Source organism: Pectinophora gossypiella, chromosome 21 (genome assembly GCF_024362695.1).
Source record: "Pectinophora gossypiella chromosome 21, ilPecGoss1.1, whole genome shotgun sequence".
NCBI classification, from domain to species: Eukaryota; Metazoa; Arthropoda; class Insecta; order Lepidoptera; family Gelechiidae; genus Pectinophora; species Pectinophora gossypiella.
The window spans coordinates 5,037,271-5,060,488 of NC_065424.1; the positions used below are offsets into that span (position 1 = coordinate 5,037,271).

Below are 23,218 nucleotides of genomic sequence, written 5' to 3' on the forward strand. Positions count from 1 at the left end.
GTGACAGCCGTGTCAAGCAATATTAAATGAGAACCCATCATACGAATGTAAAAAAAAATAATATATAAGTACCAGTCAGTTGGCATCTCTGAAGCCGTCGCTGATTTGCGATTTGCCGCACAGCTGCAGAAACTTGCGGTCAGACGCCCGTGTGTCCAGCACGCTACTGTGCCGCGACGGAACCGATTCCAGCTAGGATAGGGGTGGGTTAGGATAGGTTATTTTAGGAGTCAAGGGTTATTTTAGGAGTGAATGGTTACTTTAGGAGTCAAGGGTTATTTTAGGAGGGTATGGTTATTTTAGGAGTCAAGGGTTATTTAAAGAGTCAAGGGTTGTTTTAGGAGTGAATGGTTACTTTAGGAGTCAAGGGTTATTTTAGGAGTCAGGGTTATTTTAGGAATCAAAGGTAGGACAGCACAACAGTTAAGACTCCAGGACGCTCCAACTCGCGAGGGCAAAATACCGGTTATAACATTACTGAAGTCCGTCGTACCTTCACTAATTGGAGTAGAAGCAATCTCTGGTCATAGATGTCCAGAACTGGAATGCTCACTTACCGATTCTTTGACAGATAAAGGCTTGTCGCCCACCCCCCAGACTTCTAAGCTGCGTATCTTGAAGCTCGTTTCCTTGCTCAGTCGCTTGTATCCGCGGAAGGTGCTACACGCGTCTGTACTTGTGCCGGTTCCAAACGGGTCTGCATTCACCCATATGCCGCCGAAGTCGAACTGGCCGCCCATCATCTGTGAAGAATGAAATTAATAAATTGTACTAGGTTTACCAATTTATCGGTGCTAATTCCTGTAAATACCATCTAATTTTATTTTAAGTTATATCTGTCATTTTCTTATCCGCCGAAAAGGAAAGGGACGGGTAATCGACAAGCATAAAATTTATGGAACACACGTCAATTTTAAGCACAAATCTAAACCAACTGTCTAAAAATTTTACATCCGTCAATAACCCGACACAGTTAAGTAGACAGCACGTCAAACGGATTGCATATCAGCGACGTACCTTTTGATTCGCCCGGGTTATTTATTCATTTACTCATTCTTCCTAAAATTAAGAGCTGTGAATCATCCGTCCCTTTCCTTTTCGACGGATATGAAAATGACGGATATAACTTAAAATAAAATTAGGCGGTGTCTGCAGGAATCGGGGCCATCATCTCCCTAGCATTATCCCGTTTTTCACAGGGTCCGCTTACCTAACCTGAAGATTTGACAGGTCCGGTTTTGTACAGAAGCGACTGCCTGTCTGACCTTACAACCCGCGAAGGGCAAACCAGCCCAATACAGGTTAGGTCACATACACATAAAATGTATTTCTCGGGAATGTGGGTTTCCTCTTTTTTATTGTGAGCAACATGGGCATTTTTATTAAAATACTGCACAAAAGCACTAGACTCACGACATGTACAGACGAATAAAATAAGCACAATAGGCGGCCTTATTGAGGCAACCTTTGGGTGAAAGAAGTTTACAACAACGTGACTCACCAGTCCATTGGGCAGCGTCTTGGTCTGGAAGTTCATGTACTGGTAATGATCGTTGTACGAGGTCGCCGGGTACACGCGCATCTTAGGCGCGAGTGTGAACAGGAATGACTCGTCGGTGCCGTAGAAGTTCGGCGAGAGCGTCCACGGTTGGGACGCGTACCCGCCGAATATGTAGCCCGCGTTGTCTTCGATTATCACCAGTGACGGGCCCACGTCTTGGATGCGACCTGGTGAGTTTGAAACGCCACATCAAAGAAATTCATCTAAAAAAGAAATGCGGCGGACGCAACTAGTTGATCAGCTAGTTCCGTCCACATGCAACAGATGGCGCCACCAATCAATAATGCGGTCCTGAAACGCGCTATCGAAGTTTACACAGCGAGACGCATATATACAACTTCCAATATGACACTGTTGGATCGTCGATCCCTAATCACACTACCAACTCGTGGCTAGCGGGGTACTATGCTCTGTTCGGTACCCCCGAAAACATCCTCTGGCGGCAGCACACCCTCGCATCCTCATATATAATTCCTTCGACGTGGTCTTTTTAATCCCGCAGGAAGGGAGATCTGAGGTTCACATTTTATCAAGAGAACAGTTAGAGGTCATAGCCCACTTACACGACTCTGCTCAAACACCGCCCTAAACTGACTGCTGGCGGGAAGCTTGCTGACACCGAGCTGTCAGCTAATTTATGTTGTGTAGTTTTTTTCTATGAAATATGATTGGCCACCTGATACGATTCATTTATAAAGAACACCGTAGAAGGAAAAAATGAAGGAAAGAGAGGAAAGGGTAGACCTAGGAGAACATTTATGAAACAAAAGAGAAGGTGCAGGTTGTGTCGTATCAGAAGGTGAAGGATTTGGTTGAAAGAAGAGAGTAATGGCGATTACTTCACCGACAAGAGCGCAGTTGACTAGTTGTAAACTAGCCTATTCTGCTCCGGAGATTCTAATCCGGAGGTCCCGGGTTCGAAGCCCGGTGGGGACATACCACAAAAATTAATTCGTGAACCCTAGTTTGGCTAGGACATTACAGACTGATCACCTGATTGTCCGAAAGTAAGATGCTCCGTGATTCGGAAGGCACGTTAAGTCGTTGGTCCCGGTTACTACTTACTGATGTAAGTACGTAGTCGTTATATGAGTCATGTCATTTGCCTTTGGCGGCTCAATAGTAACCCTGACACCAGGGTTGATGAGGTTGGTAATTCACAACCCAAACGATAGAACCAACCCAGACTTATAAGTGAGTAATCGTTACATGAGCCATGTCAGGGGCCTTTGGGGGCTGAATATAACCTTGACAGGGTTGATGAGGTTGGTAATCCACCTCACTACGTACACGATAGAAGAAGTCTATTCTGCAAAAAGAAGTCAAGAAGTCGACGTATATTTTAGAAATTTGTAAATTTGTTCGTAAATACCAAGATTTTTTTAAACGTCGCGAAGATCTCCATGTAAAATACACATTGTGTCATGGAAAAAGATTAAATTTACCTATATCTAGACTCGTCCTACACTCTTGTAGCCCATATGTGATGTTCATCAAAATTTATAATAAACTGCCTAACATATTAAAAGAAGAAAAAAGTGACAAAATCTTTATTAAAAAAATAAAAGAACTTCTCATTAATAAATGTTACCTACTACAGCACTAGTGAATACCTTAATGATACTGATGTTACCATTTGAAAAGCTTCCTCCTCTCTTTTAAACTTCTATTTTGTTGTGCCCGAAAGGGTCTATGATGTGAAACTCATACATGTAACTTACAAACTTGTACACCATCATAGTATGCAAATAAAGAATATATTGAATATTGACGTACCAGCCATGGTGGAGAATGACTCGCCGTGTATGTGCGAAGAGAAGAGGAACCGCCACTTGTGCTGGTGCTGGCGGGGGAGGTTGCTGTTCAGCCACACGATGTGCGCCAGGTCGATGAACGCTGGGTAGTCGGGTAGTGGGTCGATGCCTGAAGTATTCAGGAGTATGTTTATACAAGGCGTTAGTGACACCATAACGAAATTAGACCGTAACAAAATTTGCCTTTCAACTGTTTTAAGACAGTAGTTAAACAAAAACTTTACAAAAAAGGTTACTATAAAGTTAGTGATTATTTAGAAGATATGAATGCATGGGATTAACTGTCTGAGAACTGATATTAGGCAGCTAAATTACTCAATTGTATACCAATATTTTATGTTTATTTTTATTTTTTTAAAGAACGTCTAGGGCCCTGTGCTTTTTAGTTTTAGGCGGATGAGACGTTCATTATGTAAAAATTGACGATTCAAAGTGTAACTATGTTACCTACTGAATAAAGATATTAAGCTCCCTGTGCCTTACTCCAAGTCTATTGACAATCGAGAGAGAGGCGACATCTTTCGAGACAAAAGCGAACTTCTTACCCCACGTAGCCATACTTTCCATCTCCTGACACATTTTCAACCACGTGAATATAGCCAACCAGCAGCCAGCAAATGCGGATTGCGCCAACTTCGCTCCAAATATCAGGCGACGTCGCGCGAGTCCGCCATTTTCCTCATTGGCTTTTCGTTTTTCGAACAGCGCGGACGTAAACTCTTACAGTTTTTTTTTAAATATCGAATACATTTTTCGTTATATTCTTTATAAAATTTTCAAGTAAATATTTTGTTACAAAATTTTAAAAGTTTCGTTAAAAGTCGCGTTAAAAGTTTATTTTTGCGTAATTTTTGACGTGATGGATCCCCCACGTGGTGGAAGCGAATACGACGAGTCATCGCGGTCTTCATCTTCGAGCAGCGGCCGTCGAGGGCGGAAACGATCTCGCAGCCGCCGGAGACAGCACCACCGACGCCATCGATCATCAAAATCTCGGCTAAGTAGACTCGAATATGCTTTTGAAAAAATTAGCAAGGAGGTGTCTGAAATGCATGCTCACTTTATTTCGAATAGGGAGTCACACGATGGTGACGCTGTTCCGGGTATCGTTTCGAGTGACCTTGAGAGCACGTGCTCGAGAGTTGAACAGGGCGTCGTCACGGGAGAACAAAGCGTAGGAAAAAATATTGAACTAAAATTTGAAACTACCCTCAAAAATGAGACTACCCGTTCTTCGGAAGCTCATTTAGAGTTATTAAATAAATTGCAACATTTTGACTCCCCTGACTGGCATCAAGTTCGTTTCTCGGATGCGCAAAAACTGTACAATTCTACACCAGGTTTTGTTGAACTCGAAAGTAATGACTTAATCAAATCTTTCGACCGTACTCGTGCCCTACAAATTTCAGAGCGGTCCATCGCCGCTATAACCCACGCGCTCATTATTCAATACGACTCCTTAAAGGAAGGGCTAAATATGTTGGTTTCTTGGTTAAATGATCAGGCTGAAATCACTGCGGACGCTATCTGCGATAAAATAAATGAAATCTTTACTAACGAAGAATCTACCTATTTAAAGGTCAATTTACATATCCTTCAGATGATTTGCGGCCGACGTGCCGATATTATTCAGCAACGGCGCGACGCTATTCTCACTTGTGTTCCAAACTTGTTCACACGGGAGTCTTTACGAAAAATTCCCCCCACAAATGAACATTTGTTCAATGAGGTGCAGCTCTCCGAGCTCATCTCCAAACATGGAGGCCTATTCAAGGTCTTCTCTCACCCGAAGTCTACGCAAGGCTCTACCAAACGCCCCCTTCCTGCGCAAGGAGGGAGTGCAACACGCAAACCTACGGCCCCCGTGCGCAACGGAGGAGGCCTCGGCCCTGCCCCCAGTACTTCCATACCTGCGCAAGGGAGGAAGCGGCAGGGGGAGAGTGCATTTCGCTCGCAAGCGAAGCGTGCAAAGCAATCGCTCTCCCGCAAGTCTCATCGGTACTCTGGCAGAAGGGACGATTGACAGTTCACATCAGATTTTTCAAGCCGGCCAAATCAAACATCGGCTAGACGTTTGGAGGAGATTAGGAGCACCCCAGTACATATTAAACATAATTCAGGGTTATCGAATCCCTTTCCTTATAAAGCCCCCGTTAGTTCACCCGTCTCGCATACCTCAAAAACTTCACACCAAGTTGTCACGAGATATGTTAATTCAAATAAATCTCTTAATAGATCAGGGCGTATTGGAAAGAGCTCGCGTTTCTCCGAGCTTCATTTCCAACATGTTTCTAGTGAAAAAGAAAGGAATCGAAATGTCATATCGCCCAGTGTTCAATTTAAAATGTCTGAACAAGTTCGTACATGTTACCAAATTTCGTCTAGTGAACATGTACAGGGTGCCCGATTTCCTCCAACCTCAAGATTGGCTTACAAAAATCGACCTTTCGAATGCCTACTTCCACTTACCAATTTTGAACTCCCATCGACCTTTCTTAAGGCTAATGTTTGCGGAAAAGCTGTATCAAATGACATGTCTACCTTTCGGTCTCGCAACAGCGCCAAAGGTATTTGCCAGTCTAACGAATTGGATAGCCCAAATGCTTCGAGAACAAGGGGTGAGGATTATAGTCTATTTAGACGACTTTTTAATTGCAAACCAGTCGAAGGAGACGCTACAGGACCATACCAATCTGGTTGTTCGGACCCTACAGGATCTGGGTTGGGCAGTGAATTTCCAAAAGTCCATTTTGAATCCACAAAAATCCATCGAGTACCTGGGAATAAAGTGGGATACTTGGCTGAACCGCAAGGAGCTTCCCCGGGACAAGTTAGTCGGTGTGAAAGGCAAGACAGAGAAGATGCTTCGCTCAAAGGCTGTGTCTCTGAAAGCAGTACAGAGTATTCTTGGTTTATGGAATTTTTCCAGCTTTGTAGTCCCAAGAGGACGCCTAAATGCGCGGGCGTTATTAAAATTATTGCATCGAATGACTCTTTTAAATCTCAGAGTGATAAAATTACCTTTCAGTGCTTGTCAAAATCTAGAATGGTGGCTTCTCAATCACAGAACCTCTTCACAAATTCACTTCCCACCTCCAAACTTTTACTTGGCCACGGATTCGTCGAGTCAAGGTTGGGGCGCGCAGCTCAACACGGAAACTTTATCAGGAAGGTGGTCGAAGGAAGAAACGTCTTTTCACGGCAATATTTTAGAGATGTTAGCGATTGTACGGGTTTTACAGCTGAAAGGGGCGATGATGCAGAACTCAAGTCTACTTGTACAAAGCGACAACCGAACTGTTGTAGCTTACCTGCGCAACGAAGGCGGCACGAAGTCGGAGTCCCTTCTCGATCTCACTTACAAGGTTCTAGGCGAACTAGATCGTTATCATATTCATATGACTGTGTATCACATTCCAGGTCGTTACAATTACGTAGCCGATCGACTTTCGAGAGCAGATTCGACCTCAGAATGGCATCTTTTGAGCCCCTTAACCTCCGAGGTTTTTCGTCTTTGGGGCGTACCCCAAGTAGACCTCTTTGCGTCCCGAAGGGCACATGTAGTTCCGTCGTACGTGACGTTAGAAATAGCGGATCCGAAAGCTCTTTTCATAAACGCTTTCAGTCGGATATGGGTATACAGGTTAGCATGGATATTTCCGCCCCCATGTCTAATTCCGAAGGTGTTAGCACATTTGAACCAGGCGATAGGCAAATACATAATAGTTGCTCCCCGTTGGGAAAAGGTGTTCTGGAGAGCGGATCTCCAAGCTCGTTCGCTGCAACTTCCACTGCTAATTCACAGCCTAGACCAAGTACTGATAGATACAAAAACGAACTGTCCTCCGCCACAGGTGAGCCAGTTACATTTAGAAGTGTGGTTGATACAGGGTGGTCGTCACTGTTAAGTGCATGGAATCGGGAACAAGTAGAACTTCTCGATCGGAGTTGGAGAAAGTCGACTATAGGTTCCTACAAGCCCGCTTGGCAGAGATGGTGTAAATGGTCTAGAGAAAATAATGTGAGTGTCGATAATCCTTCTCCTCAGGATTTGGCTCGTTTTCTAACAGATTTGTTTTTGAAAGTGAATTTATCTTACAGCTCGATCTGCCTCCATAAATCTGTAGTTTCCACTTTTTGTAAACCAGTAGCAGGTGATCCACTTAGCTCACATGTCATAGTTAGACAAACTTTGAAAGGAATAGCTTTGCAACAACCACCAAAACACAAGCCACCTGTATGGGATGTAAATACTCTGGCCTCTTACCTAGCAATGCATGACCCATGTAGCGATTCTTTATTTGAGGTGTCGAAGCGAACAGCTATATTACTTTTGTTGTGCTCCGGTCGACGGATTCACGACTTGACTCTTTTACGAATGGATCGTAATAGTTTGATTTTTGAAGAAGATTCTATCGTGTTATGGCCAGAATACGGCTCAAAGACGGACTCTAAGTCGTATAGGCAATCTGGTTGGCGCTTACTTAAATGTGAGTCTAATCCAAATATTTGTCCCGTCCTATGGGTTAGGAAATTACTGGCTTGTACTTCATCTCGTCGAGAAGACATTAAAAGTTTATTTGTTAGTGTATGTGGTCCACCAAAACCGGCTTCCCGTTCTATCATAGGTGGGTGGATCAGAAGGGCTTTGCAGGACGCAGGGATTCACTGTAGCCCAGGAAGCGTGCGGTCAGCGGTCGCTTCATCTAGTTGGCTAGATAACACTCCCATTGATCAGATTCTAGCCAGAGGTAATTGGCAATCGGCCGGTACCTTTCATAAGTATTATAAAAAAGAAGTTACCACATCGACTTCTCGTGGTTCTTCTCATTCTCTATCTAATTTATTTCAAGTAGTTTAGTTTGATTCTTTTTGATTTCTTTATATAAATACTTGCTTTTTATATTATAAAATATTTTGTGTTCTCCTGATTTCTTAGTGAATACTGACCGTTGTGTTATAATTTGTGATTTAACAAATTGATATTGATTGATCCAGCAGCCGATACCAAACACTTCTCAATTGTCAATAGACTTGGAGTAAGGCACAGGGAGCTTAATATACCAATTTTACCTACCAATAAAATTGTTATTAAGCGTACTTCCCTTACTCCAAGTCTATTTGTATAGCTGTCTGCTGTGCACCTAATTACAATTTCTTTTCAGTATGTAATAGGTTTGTTGTAAGCCGACGTGATCGTACTTGCATACATATTTATCACGATCGGGTCGGTAACAAGCCAATTGATTCGCAATGAGGAAAATGGCGGACTCGCGCGACGTCGCCTGATATTTGGAGCGAAGTTGGCGCAATCCGCATTTGCTGGCTGCTGGTTGGCTATATTCACGTGGTTGAAAATGTGTCAGGAGATGGAAAGTATGGCTACGTGGGGTAAGAAGTTCGCTTTTGTCTCGAAAGATGTCGCCTCTCTCTCGATTGTCAATAGACTTGGAGTAAGGGAAGTACGCTTAATAACAATTTTATTGGTAGGTAAAATTGGTATATTTTTGAATTCGAAACTTTTTAGAACACCTGCTTAATTGTACTAAAAAGGATGGTTGGTGTTTTTCTTGTCGAACATACTTAATGAAGGACTTTCGAAGCTGCGTCCTCCAAAAATAATATAGATGGCGCTGTTGAGATTTCACGTGATAATTACCTATTTTCTCATTACTCGGGTACATAATAATTCTAAAATACAATGTAATGGCAGAAGCATATATAAAAATAACTGTTGCTTGATATTTAGATCACATTATGTATAGAATTACGTTGCCACCTCTATACAGGGTGTTAGTGACATCGTAACGAAACCTTTGAGGGATGATTCAGACCACGATTCTGAGTCAATATCAAGTGGATTATTCCGTCGCTCGGCGCCGTTTTTTGCTTTTTTTTACTTTGTAGCTAATATGAAATTGCAAAATATTTGTGATCACAAACTCCGCAATGTACATCAAATTGTCATTGTAATTTACAATTGTAAGTTTTATTAAACAGGACCCTGGATTCAAATGAGAAAAGACTAATTTATTTACGTTTTCCACCGATTCCGCTATACGTACGCCATCTAGGTAACGGATAGGAACTAGACAAGGGTCCATACACCCTTAAGAAGTAGAACTGCGATAGAGGGTTTTCATAATAAAATAAGCTCACCTTCAGGGAAGGGCAGCAGCGAGGGCTGTGCGTTCTGCGCATGCTGCTCGGGGCGCTGCTCCTCCACCACGGACATGGTGCGCTCGCGCTGCTCGTGCATGCCGTACAGGTTCTCGAACACCAACTCCGACATGCCTTGCAGGAGCGTGTTGGACTGCACCCTGCAAATAAAGAACGATAAGAAATATGTTAGACGCCACATTAGGAGAAATTACAAAAATTACTTTGTGATCCCTAGTTTGGTTAGGACATTACAGGCTGATCACCTGATTGTCCAAAAAGTAAAAAGATCCGTGCTTCGGAAGGCACGTTAAGTCGTTGGTCACGATTATTACTTACTGATGTAAGTACGTAGTCGTTACATGAGTCATGTCAGGGGCCTATGGCGGCTCAGTAATAACCCTGACACCAGGGTTGATGGGGTTGGTAATTCACCTCACAATCCACACGATAGAAGAAGAGGAGAAATTGACAAGATAGCGGGTAGCCGCAAGATGGCGGTGATTATAAGATGGCGCGTGTAAATTTAGTCAAATCAGTTACTTTTTACTAAACGTCCAAACAAGAAATTACAATGGAATTTCTGCCGTGACATGCAAATACGTGATAAAATAAAATTAGTAAATAAATTACCGTGTCGCCGTCTACAATAGTCGAGCCAACTGTGTTAGTGAAAACTGCACTTATAATAAATTAATAACATAGTTGCAAGTCCGGTAATGAGGTTAGAACCGGAGCTGCCTATAAATTAATTAAATAGAAAATGTGTTATTGGTCTTAGTAATTTAACATTTCATAATTTATTTTTGACCTAGGAAACTACCCAATTGAACGCTACGTGGTGGGTGACAACAAAATGGCTGACGGCCACAAAATGGCGGAAAACGAAATATGGCGGGAGGCCTTGCATGCGTGGCTTCAAGCGTCTCTTTGTGGTTATAGGGTTCTGAACTAAAATGGTAAAAAGGAACCCTAATGATGAGAGTAAGTCTGTGCAGTCTCTCACATTTTGTTGATTTTTGTGTCAGTGTGGTGGGCGCTACTCACCAGCGGTATATCTGGTCGCTGGTGCACGCGGTGGCGGGGTTGTCCATGTCCTGGTGTACTCCGGCCGCCACTGTCTCGCCCAGCGCCTGCGCAATACGGTATAAATACAGGGTGTTAGTGACATCGTAACGAAAACTTTGAGGGATGATTCAGGCCATGATTCTGAGTTGATATCAAGTGGAATTTATAAGGCTAAGCCTGTGTCTTGGGGACCTAGAACACACATCTAACATCAAACGAGGCTAAACCTGTGTCTTGGATACCCAGAACATACATCTCACATCAAACTAGGCTAAGCCTGTGTCTTGAGGACCCAGAACACACATCTAACATCAAACTAGGCTAAGCCTGTGTCTTGGGGACCCAGAACATACATCTCACATCAAACTAGGCTAAGCCTGTGTCTTGGGGACCCAGAACATACATCTCACATCAAACTAGGCTAAGCCTGTGTCTTGGGGACCCAGAACATACATCTCACATCAAACTAGGCTAAGCCTGTGTCTTGGGGACCCAGAACATACATCTCACATCAAACTAGGCTAAGCCTGTGTCTTGGGGACCCAGAACATACATCTCACATCAAACTAGGCTAAGCCTGTGTCTTGGGGACCCAGAACATACATCTCACATCAAACTAGGCTAAGCCTGTGTCTTGGGGACCCAGAACATACATCTAACATCAAACTAGGCTAAGCCTGTGTCTTGGGGACCCAGAACACACATCTACCATCAAACTAAGCTAAGCCTGTGTCTTGGGGACCCAGAACATACATCTAACATCAAACTAGGCTAAGCCTGTGTCTTGGGGAACATACATCAAAGGTGAAGAGGTGAAGAAGTCGTGCTAAAGCGGCATATGAAAAAGTTGAGTCATGTCAGTGGGAATGGGAAAATCTAGCCGCTAAACGTCCGGAATGGAGAGCTTTGGTTCACACCAAAGTTCATGAATTTGAACATCGACGGCGCTTAGAGCTTGACGCCAAGCGCGATGAATTGAAAGCCCGACCGCCTACGGCGATCAATTATACATATTTAAATGGTGTACTCACATGCCCGCTATGTGCGAGGATCTTTTCCAATAAGATTGTCTAGATAAGCCACACGCGAGCACATGAACGTCGGAGTTGAAGCAGTCGCCGTAGCCGAAATCGGCTGGATCGCATCATCACATCACATACCTGCACGTTGCTCGCTTTACCCCGGAACCCCTTCTCGATCCATTTGGCCGGGTTCGGGTGATTCGACGACTTGATCATTCTCACGTACGTGGAGACTATGCTCTCGCAGTACTGTGGGTGAAAGGGGTGTGTTACAGAATGGATAGATGATCACCTATCCAAATGTGGTATCACGGCATTAAAGGACTCCGCGGTCCAGTGGTCCAGCAAATCAAATCAATTTATTTGCGAGAACATTTTGTACTGATGCGTTCGGCCCGCATGCATCGTGAGCGTCGGGCTTACGATCCGGAGGTCCCGAGTTCGAATCCCGGTGGACATAATCACAAAAGCACATTGAATAATCTAAATAATTAATACGAAGTGGTGTTTTGTGGTTAATGATCGCATTAAGTTAGTCGGAAGACATTCGCGAGTGTTATTATATCGGAGTATTCAATAAACAAAGTGTATCTGCCTATTTTCGCTTCGTGGCAAAAAGCCGCTTCATAACTCGAAAGTTTATGCGGACTTTTGAGTTAATTCGTTTGGGGTTCGGAGTAGGAGTCTACTCCGAGGGTGGGGGCTTAGGTTTCATCATCATCACCTTTCATCATTTCATTAATCATCAAGAAAAAAAATACGTAAGACATGGCTGTATGAGCATAGTTCCCTTTGCCTTACCCTTCGGGGAAAACCAAAACAAAAAAACTTACTTTATTTCGCGCGAAAACGGTTGGTCACATGACATTTTGCCCAGGGACGTCACAGTTCAACAAGCAAAAAAAACTGTCAAACAGTATCAAAAGACTTGAAACCTGACAGATAGTTTTGTTTATGTTGTGAAATGTGACGTCACACGAAGCTCAATCATGGCCGCCCGTGTTTCGGGTCTTGTAATAAGCAGATGAAAAACGCATTTTTATTTTGTAAAAATAAAATATTTAAAAATGACCTTAATAAAAAATAACTATGGGATAATTATCGTTAAATGATAAAACTACCATATCCGACATATTTTATATTTTGTTACAACTGTCAAGTAGATAATTCAAACAAACGCCTGCAAAAACGCTTCTCCGTGAACGCTCAGTACATTGTCATACGTTTGTTTTTCCAGCAGCCCCTGAAAGCGACCGTACGGTTCGCATAGTATTACAATGCAGATGGAATTTAAACTGACCTCTCTCAACAGCTGGTACTGTATCTCTTGCGCTTGATCCGAACCGAGACTGCTGGCGACCACCTGCATTTTCTCTTCTACCGTACCTATTGGCAAAAACAATTATACAGGGTGTTAGTGACATCGTAACCAGAACATCATAACGACCTCCGTGGTCCAGTGGTTGAGCGTTGGGCTCACGATCCTGGGTTCGATTCCCGGTGGGGACATATCACAAAAATTACTTTGTGGTCCCATGTTTGGTTAGGACGCGCCTATGTGTGGTACAAGATTTGACAGTAGCAAGCCACAAGCGGTTTGATGAACATTTGCGTTCATCAAAACGTTCAGCCTGTAATGTCCTAACCAGACTGGGGATCACAAAGCGATTTTTTTGTGATATGCCCCCACCGGGATTCGAAGCCGGGACCTCTAGATGGGTCTAGCGCTCAACCACTGGACCACGGAGACCGTTTTAATAATGAACAAATAGCTTTTTTAAGTACGAGGCTCCGCTCGCGAGGCGGCACAAAACATGTTGTCGCCCACAGAGGCAGTTAGGGGAGGCCGGTCCCCAGCAACATTACTACGTACAGTCATGAGCAATATAATGTACCCACTTTAGGACTCTGTCGCACTAACATATTTGACATTTAGTGAGACTTACATTTCAATTTGTCAAAAAAGTTAATGTGACATGGTACCAAAGTGTATACATATTAATGCTCGTGACCGTACATAGGCTGTTTGTTTTGTAATGTGATGGTATGAAAAAAATAGACTCACCCCTAATATTATAAACGTAGAGTTCAGCGAACTTGTTGAAGTCGCAGGTTGGCTGCCGCCGCGCTGGCGGGCCAAACAGGTAGTTCAGTAGGTACTGCGCTAACCGGGGGTCGATCTGCGGACCCCATAGTTTCTGGAAGCGTTGGAAAATTGCATGTCATTTACAAGTTCACGACCGAAAGCTCCTTGAGGTGCGGTATCTTGCGATGAATACACTAAAAAAAGTACTCCCTAGGCTCACGATCTGGAGGTCCGGGTTCGATTCCCGATGGGGACATTATCGAAATCACTTTGTGAGACTGTCCTTTGTTTGGTAAGGACTTCAGGCTTGAATCACCTGATTGTTCGGAAAAGTAAGATGATTCCGTGCTTCGGAGGGCACGTTAAGCAGTTGGTCCCGGCTGTTAGCCGTAAAAACAGCGTGGTGGAGTATGCTCCATACCCCCTCCGGTTGATTGAGGGGAGGCCTGTGCCCAGCAGTGGGACGTATATAGGCTGTTTATGTGTTATGTGTATGTTATGCGAGATGAACTAAGTACGCACGCTTCACCGAGCTTTATGTTAGACCAACGTGATATGTTCGGTATCGCCGTGTGTAATGGTCGAGAAAATTATGTCAGTGAAAACTGCACTTGAGATAAAATATAAGAACGTTACCGTGGTAATTAACGGCCTTCGTGGTCCAGTGGTTGAGCCTTTTGCTCACGATCCGGAGGTCCCGGGTTCGAATCCCGGTGGGGACAAATCACTTTGTGATCCCTAGTTTGGTTAGGACATTACAGGCTGATCACCTGAATGTCCGATAGTAAGATGATCCGTGCTTCGGAAGGCACGTTAAGCCGTTGGTCCCGGTTACTATTTACCGATGTGAGTACGTAGCCGTTACTTGAGTCACGTCAGACACCAGAATTGATGAGGTTGGAAATCCAGCTCACTACCCACACGATCGAAGCACTGCAAATGTTGTGTGCACCTATAATTGGCTTATGTAACAGTGTAATTCCTGATGTAACTTTTATTTTATTTGATGTTTTATTATACATATAAGCTGTCGGAGAGGAGAGGAGCTCGGTGACGCGCTCGGTCTGCGATTGTTGAAGTTAAGCAACTTTCGCAAAGGCCGGTCATAGGATGGGTGACCATAAAAAAAGTTTTCATCTCGAGCTTCTCCGTGCTTCGGAAGGCACGTTAAGCCGTTGGTCCCAGCTGCATTAGCAGTCGTTAATAACCATCAATCCGCACTGGGCCCGCGTGATGGTTTAAGGTCCGATCTCCCTATCCATCCATAGGGAAGGCCCGTGCCCCAGCAGTGGGGACGTTAATGGGCTGATGATGATGATAAGGTGTCGGTGTACCTTTTTTAAAAATAAATAAAGTGCAGTGCCGCGTGTTTACGTGCTAGAAACATCAGTAGAAAATACGTTTCGGAGCCGTCTTTGCGATTCTACACGCAAAATTTTATGTAAGTTTTATTGCTGCACTAATAGTAAACAAATCCAGTAACACATTAGTAGAAATCGAGTCGTAAATAGTGCAACTGTGTGGAGAAGTGTGCGAGTAGTAAATTGTATACGATTTTGAGGTTATGTTTATTTTTGTTGGGTCAAGGGCGGTGAACGGGTACTAGCACACCCCGGACACTTCATACAAACAACCCCGTTTTACACAGACACCACACATTGACATTATCGTACACGCGCATATGTGTGTGTGTCGTCTCAAACCCATACGATTGAAGACTAAACCATAGAATAAGGAATAATACTACATATAGAACGGCAACTCTCCGCTCCCCACCCGCGTCCGAGCTAAGTTTACCTCACCCCCCCCCCCCCCCCCCCCCGAACATAGTTTAGACTTATACATTGTTTTAAGTTTACGCGGTTAATGGTGCTAATTCCTGTAAATACCATCTAATTTTATTTTAAGTTATATCTGTCATTTTCTTATCCGCCGAAAAGGAAAGGGACGGGTAATTGACAAGCATAAAATTTATGGAACACACGTCAATTTTAAGCACAAATCTAAACCAACCACCAAATTTTACATCAGTCAATAACCCGACACATTCATTTACTCATTCTTCCTAAAATTAAGAGCTGTGAATCATCCGTCCCTTTCCTTTTCGACGGATATGAAAATGACGGATATAACTTAAAATAAAATTAGGCGGTGTTTGCAGGAATCGGGGCCATTATCATAATAAAAACACATAATAACGGGTTCTTACCGCATTTCAAAAACAGGGCACAAAGAGGGTAGACAGATATGTCTGCCCGTAGAATATTATGGATCTACCTACTCCACTCCAATCTCATCAGTCATCCCGTGATCATGGCACTTGCAACAGTGTCGAAATATCGGGAGTCTCATATCTCCATTTAAACGCGGTAAGAACCCGTTATTATGTGTTTTAATTATAGTTTAGACTTGAATCGTATAATGTCAGACGTCACACACACAGTTGCGAGTGTACGATAATGTCAATGATGCCTAGTCTCTGGGTAGTGTGGTTGTTTGAGTGTCCGGGGTGTCACTAAACTGTGTTCGAGGGGCCTCGGGGGGTGAGGTAAACCCAGCTCAGACGCTGGTGGGGAGCGGAGAGTTACCGGTCTATCCGTAGTATTATTCCTTGTTCTATGCCCTAATTTAAACAGAACAGACAATGATAGATGTCGACCTTCCATCAAAAGGTGAATAGGATAAAAAACACCAGATGTTACGTTTCATGGAGCAAATAAGACATAGGCGATAAAAACCGGTGTAACAAAATTTTACGGCGTAAAATTTTTCCTTGCAAATATATCATCCCGCCTTCAATATTCACGTGCGAACATGGTTTTCATCAATCCGACGCCATGGTCTAAAATGCTTTTGCTATTGTGTGGAAACGGAGCCACTAAAATAGCGACGTTCACAAGCGATTCATTAGCGGAACGGAATTTTGTTTAGTTTATTTTCAGTTGAGCAAATCGATTTTTCGGTTGATTTTCTCGGTTCAGCAAAACGAATGTACAAGTGAATTGTTTACGTTTAACTATTTGTGACGTTCATTATATTACAGAGTGCATACACAGGACCGATTTTATCACCAAAGATATGCGGTTTCTACGGAACGTTCTCGTTAGTAAAAAGGCGAAAACAAGCTTTATTACCTAACCTTTAGCCAGATAAGAAGAGAGTAGAAAGAACAATTTGAAGAAGAAAAGCAGCCAGTGTCCCTACTATTAAATATTGTTTACAACGGGAACTTTCCCACTTGGGGAACATTCCCGAAAACGGCACTTCACTAGTGCGGACGATAATGTCTGGCCAAGTAGTGAATATTGTATGCGGCAAAACTAGAATAAGTCTCGTCAAAAAAAGCAAGCGATATTTTTTGTGATATTCAAGTCTGTATGATTATTGCTTCTATTATTGCTTTTAAGCGATCACTCGTAAGTTTGATGCACAGAGTCGATAAAGCGAGACAGGCTATCCGGAACGCGAGATTTTAGGTTTAAAGATTCAAATATTTACTAATAGATAATAAAAATCACTTACAATAGAAAGAAGACGAAGTAAGATAAAACTAAGATTACGTCGTTCACATAAATCGCAAGTAATGACTATTCACATGTCTTGTACTTTTCCGGCTACATGTGCAATAGGTAAGAATAACACCGCTTAAAGGAGTCGAGCGGTCAGCGGTGGTCAGACATGTTACGATTTTAGGTCTTAATGCGTCTGATTTCATTGTTTTTGTGGGTCATCATCTTCAGCCCATTAACGTCCCCACTGCAGGGGCACGGGCCTTCCCTATGGATGGATAGGGAGATCGGGCCTTAAACCACCACGCGGGCCCAGTGCGGATTGGTGGTTATTAACGACTGCTAATGCAGCCAGGACCAACGGCTTAACGTGCCTTCCGAAGCACGGAGGAGCTCGAGATGAAATCTTTTTTTTTTTTATGGTCACCCATCCTAAGACCGGCCTTTGCGAAAGTTGCTTAACTTCAACAATCACAGACCGAGCGCGTTTACCGCTGCGCCACCGAGCTCCTCGAAAAAAAACTAGAATAAGTCTCGTCAAAAAAAAGCAAGCGATATTTTTTGTGGTATGATTATTGCTTCTATTATTGCTTTTAATCGATCACTCGTATCGTTGTACGACGCGACGTCGTATCGTGTTTATGTGTGGGAGCCTCCGCCCCGATACCCGCTGTCGCCTAGCTCACGATCAGCGCGTGTTTCGTAGCCGAGCCCGAATCCCGCCGCTATAAGCAGCATTGTTTTATAGAAAAATAAACATCGGCTTGTTTAGCTTACCGGACGAATTTACTTCGCCTATTTGACGATGATGGGATGCTGTGTGGAATAATAGACAGGTTGCCTTGGCCTTCCTGGGTTTTTTGTTTTTCCACGCTTTAGATTTGCAATATCTATGGTTGTGGCTTTTCGGCGGGAAACGGGAACGGGACAGTTGATTTCTTCATTGAGTAATCTAAATAATTAATACGAAGTGGTGTTTTGTGGTTAATGATCGCATTAAGTTAGTCGGAAGACATTCGCGAGTGTTATTATATTGGAGTATTCAATAAACAAAGTGTATCTGCCTATTTTCGCTTCGTGCCGGGAAGCCGCTTCATAACTCAAAAGTTTATGCGGACTTTTGAGTTAATTCGTTTGGGGTTCGGAGTAGGAGTCTACTACGTCAGACATGGCTGTATGGGCATAGTTCCCTTTGCCTTACCCTTCGGGGAAAACCAAAACAAAAAAAAATATCTATGGTTGTAGCATAGCATCCGCTTACCGCGCGGGACTTGATGTTTAAGGCAATAGAATAGGGTTGTTTCCAACTAGTCAAATCAGTTACTCTTTACTAAATGTCAAAAACACGAAATCACTATGGAACTTGTATGAAAAAGCAACCTGTGACGTCATAGAAAAACGTGACAAAATGTCGCGCTTCTTATTACTTTTTTGACTATTAAAATTCATAAATTAGTTAAATAGAAAAAAAGAAAACGGTTTTTGTCACTTTTAAATGTGTCTATATTTAGTAAATCAGAATTTCATAATTTATCTTTGACCTAGGAAACTACCCAATTAGCTCATAATGCGCGTAGCCAAGGCTTGATTTGAGGGGTGAAATTTGATTCAAAAAATTTTAAAAAAATATTTATTTTTCAAAATCGGCTTACATACGTAGTCGGTCCCAAAGTTCTGTCACAGGCACATTATTTTTAAATTTCGAACATGCTTTTAGAAAAATTTTATGGCGTTCCATTTTTGAATGTTTGACAATTATTTTAAAACAAAAAATGATCATTTGCCGTGATTTATTACGATGGAGTGGACCTTGAAAGAAAACCGAATCGCAATTTTAGCGTTGCATCGCTGTGGACACTCGCCGAGTACCATTTTCAAGTTGCTCAAAAATTTGAAAATAACACTTAGGTTTGTGTATCGTACCATAAATAGGTATAATGAAGTCTCAAGTGTTGAGGACAAGAAAAGAACTGGCCGGCCTCGCTCCGCAAGAACACCAGCAGTGATCAAAGCGATAAAGGCGCGCATACGAAGAAATCCTGTCCGAAAACAGAAACTGATGGCTTTGCAGATGGGGGTCAGTAGAAAAACAGTCAAAAAGGTTTTAAACGAAGACCTTAAGTTGCGAGCATACAAGAAAAAAGTGGACACTTACTTAATGCCCGCCTGAAAGCAATTAGACTCAAAAGATCCCGGTTGTTATTAAAACGGTACGCGAGAAACCGACACCGTGACATACTTTTTACAGACGAAAAAATTTTTGATATAGAAGAAAAGTACAATAAGCAAAACGATAGAGTGTACGCAGAGAACTCTGAAGAAGCAGGAAAAAAAGTTCCGCGGGTTCAACATGGGCATCATCCATCTTCAGTGATGGTCTGGTTAGGTGTCTCTTACTATGGGCCAACGGAGGTTCATTTCTGCGAAAAAGGTGTCAAAACCAGTGCAAAAGTGTACCAAGAGACGGTTTTGAATCGGCTTGTCAAAGATCTGCCCAACACGCTATTTTCAGGACATCATTTCGTGTTCCAGCAGGATTCTGCGCCTGCACACAAAGCCAAAACTACTCAAGCCTGGTTCGACCATCAAAAAATTGACTTTATTAGACACGAAGATTGGCCTTCCTCCAGTCCGGACCTTAATCCTCTGGATTATAAAATTTGGCAGGTCTTAGAGAACAAGGTCTGTGCTAAACCCCACAAAAATTTGGCGAGCCTGAAGTCAGCCATAATTAAAGCCGTCGCTGAAATAGACATGAATATGGTGCGTGCTGCGATAGATGACTGGCCGCGGCGTTTGAGGGAAGTTATTAAAAACAAGGGAGGTCATTTCGAATAATTTTAAGTTATTTTCATTTCTTAATAAATATACTTTAAATTGATATATAAATTTTTATAAACTTATTGGTACTTTTTATTTTATCACTATTTTCATATATGACAGAACTTTGGGACCGACTACGTACATAGTGCTTTTTGAACGTTAAAAATTAAATTACATATTACTAGCTGTAAAACTACTACCACATCGGAATCTGTAACGCTGAGGGAAACACGTGGCCAGAAAACCTCCCAGCACAGGGCCCTAGTCCTACTGTTTCATGTTTTCCTTTCCTTTTTTTTAAAACCCAATTTGTATTACATAATTTATAAACTTAAATACAATGGTATTCCAATTGCAGTCGGTGGAAGGAAAGTGAAAAATAAAGAGTTTATGAATTTGAGTTAGAGAATTATGATACCCGAAATTTATTGAAAATCTTCAGTTACTTATAGAATAAAGAATTCATATAATAATACTACGTATAGAACGGCAACTTTCTTCCCTGCGCCATTCGTGTGAGCGGCGAGCTATTTACCTCACCCCTCTGAGTCTTACTTTAGTCCCAATGCCCGTTAACCGCTAAGGAGTAAGGGAGAACACGCGCGTACTGTCTGTCTCACTCGCATTTACGCGGTATGGCGGTACGGTCACGAGCATTAATGTGTATACACTTTGGTACCATGTCACATTAACTTTTTTGACAAATTGAACTGTAAGTCTCACTAAATGTCAAATATGTTAGTGCGACAGAGTCCTATAGTGGGTACATTATATTGCTCATGACTGTACACGGTAAGAATGAATGAAATGAATTATTTCTTTCTCTCTTTCAATTTGTGTAAATTTTGAGTCTGATGTTTTTGTTTTGTTGTGTGCGGCGTCCTTTTATAATAAATGTTTTCTTTCTTTTTTTCTTTGCAAGTCAAGAGGAAATCCATTTACGCTAGACACGAGTAGAGTGACCTCAATTTCTCAATAAGGAAATGTCGAGCAACTGAACCAAGGTTTCACCCGTGATTTACAGAGGAAATAAATCTCAAGTCAAATCAAATGCATTTACTGAACTATAGGTACCTGGATACCTGGCAGGAATTGCTGTTTAGCGATAAGGCCGCCTATTGTGCTTATTTTATCCGCTAGTACCTATCCTATAATGTTATATGTGCAATAAAGAATTATCGATTATATTTATATTATTATGTATTCGTGATCGAAGAAAGTTCATACAGGGTGTTAGTGACATCGTCTTTTGTACCGGGTGAGAGCCCTCAGCGCACCTCATTTGCCCGGCCAAATAGTTAATGCCGCTTGCGACAAATCTATATAATAAGTCACGTCAAAAAAAACGATTCTTTAGTTTAACTGGTTTAATAGAAAAAAATAGTAGTATTTTTTTTCTTGTACCTATTCTTCTTTTTTTTTGTTGTTGTAGTGTTGCCTGACTGTAACTTTTCATACCTTTTGTTATTCCGTTAATTTTTTATTTATTTTTTTTAAACAAATTCTACATACATGTTAATTACATAAGTTGTGCACGTCTGTAATTGGTGCAAACACTAGTACTAGCCTTAAGAAAGTTTTATTAATTGTTGTGTGTTTGTACTGTTGATGTGCCTAATAAATAAATAATAATAAATAATAATAAATAAAATAATAATAATAGATTCTAAGTGGTTACGCCGCTGATACTGTTTGCTGGCTTCTGACGTCATAGTCCGTGAGCACACGCCGGCCACTGCATACAAACAACCTCATTTTACACAGACACTACACATTGACGTTATCGTACACGCGAATCTCTGTGTGTGACGTCAGACGTCATAAGATTCAAGTCTAAACTATGTTCGGGAAGGGGGTTGAGGTAAACCTAGCTCAGCCGCTGGTGCTGGGCGGCGAGTTGCCGTTCTACTATACGTAGTCATCATCATCATCAGCCCAATAACGTCCCCACTGCTGGGGCACTGGCCTTCCCTATAGATGTATAGGGAGACCGGGCCTTAAACCATCACGCGGGCCCAGTGCGGATTGTGGTATACGTAGTATTATTACTTATTCTTGTATTGTAGCGTGTTGGTCGGTCCTTTTAGTTATAAAATCATACGACGACTTCAATATAGTTAATTATTATTTATTATTATTATTAGCCTATATGATCCCACTGCTGAGCAAATGTAGTTAATATCTTTTATTAATATAAACACACGGTAAATACAATGAGACGACCAAAGAGAATGACATAGACAATAGCGACAGCTGTAGTGATGTGCGTAACTAATAGTGACGTATACAACAATTCTATGCCGCGAGTATGAGCTATTATTTCGAGATTGTCTAGCGGCAAATGACGTCCAGAAATAACTCCAGCATTTATTACCTCACATGTGAGTTTATCGAGATTTATAAACGCTTTATGAACGCTTTTTGAAGCGACTGATGAATGTGGAGGAAGCAAGAGAAGTGTGTCAGGATCGAATCAAATGGAATTCTATAGTCTCTCCCCGGTGGGAAATAGGCGTGAGTTTATGTATGTATGTATAAACGCTTTAATGATTATCTTTCTATCCGTACTTCTATAGAATCTTGAAAAATAATAGGATTACGAACTACTACCGGGCTGGCAGAGGAATACCTAAAAGGATGTACATTGACCAAATTGGAGATGTCCTTAGAAAAGGTTCAGTTCAGGGGGGGGGGGGGGTTAAATGGCCACGTCGAGGCAATTCGTCTAAAAATGCAATATTGCTATTTGACATTTATTTGCATTGCGCACTTACTTTTATATGCGCAAATGTCAAATTGCAATATTGCTTTTTTAGATGAATTGCTTCGATGACTCACAGATGTACCCACTGCTAGACTTGTCTACTTCAGCTACTTCCACAGCATAATGTCTTACGGTATTTTATTGTGGGGTCGAGCCGCTGATGTAGAAACTATTTTCATTATTCAAAAAAGGGCAGTTCGCGCTATTTATAATCTGCGTTGTCGGGACTCTTTAAGGGAGCTGTTTAAAGAAATAAATATACTGACGGTCGCAAGTCAATATATTTATGAAAACATTATGTATGTGCGTAAAAATGTATCTCTCCTTCCGAGAAACTGTGAAAGGCATACTTACAATACAAGGAATAAAAATAAAATTGTTGTTCAAAATTCTAGATTAAGTAAATTAAATT

At 42.1% G+C, this 23,218-nt stretch overlaps 1 protein-coding gene across 5 annotated transcripts in view; it reads right to left on the reverse strand.

Annotated features, from left to right (window-relative positions):
- Positions 1–23,218, reverse strand: part of LOC126376566 (MTOR-associated protein MEAK7) — a 34,184-nt gene that overhangs the window by 4,155 nt on the left and 6,811 nt on the right. For all 5 annotated transcript variants that reach the window (XM_050024041.1, XM_050024044.1, XM_050024042.1 and 2 more), the window contains exons 3-10: positions 13,690–13,822; positions 12,925–13,010; positions 11,763–11,873; positions 10,582–10,667; positions 9,535–9,695; positions 3,338–3,484; positions 1,502–1,728; positions 558–743 (exon numbers count right to left, since the gene is read on the reverse strand). In XM_050024041.1, the coding sequence (XP_049879998.1) occupies positions 558–743; positions 1,502–1,728; positions 3,338–3,484; positions 9,535–9,695; positions 10,582–10,667; positions 11,763–11,873; positions 12,925–13,010; positions 13,690–13,822 (1,137 nt within the window). The remainder of the gene's footprint in view (positions 1–557; positions 744–1,501; positions 1,729–3,337; positions 3,485–9,534; positions 9,696–10,581; positions 10,668–11,762; positions 11,874–12,924; positions 13,011–13,689; positions 13,823–23,218) is intronic.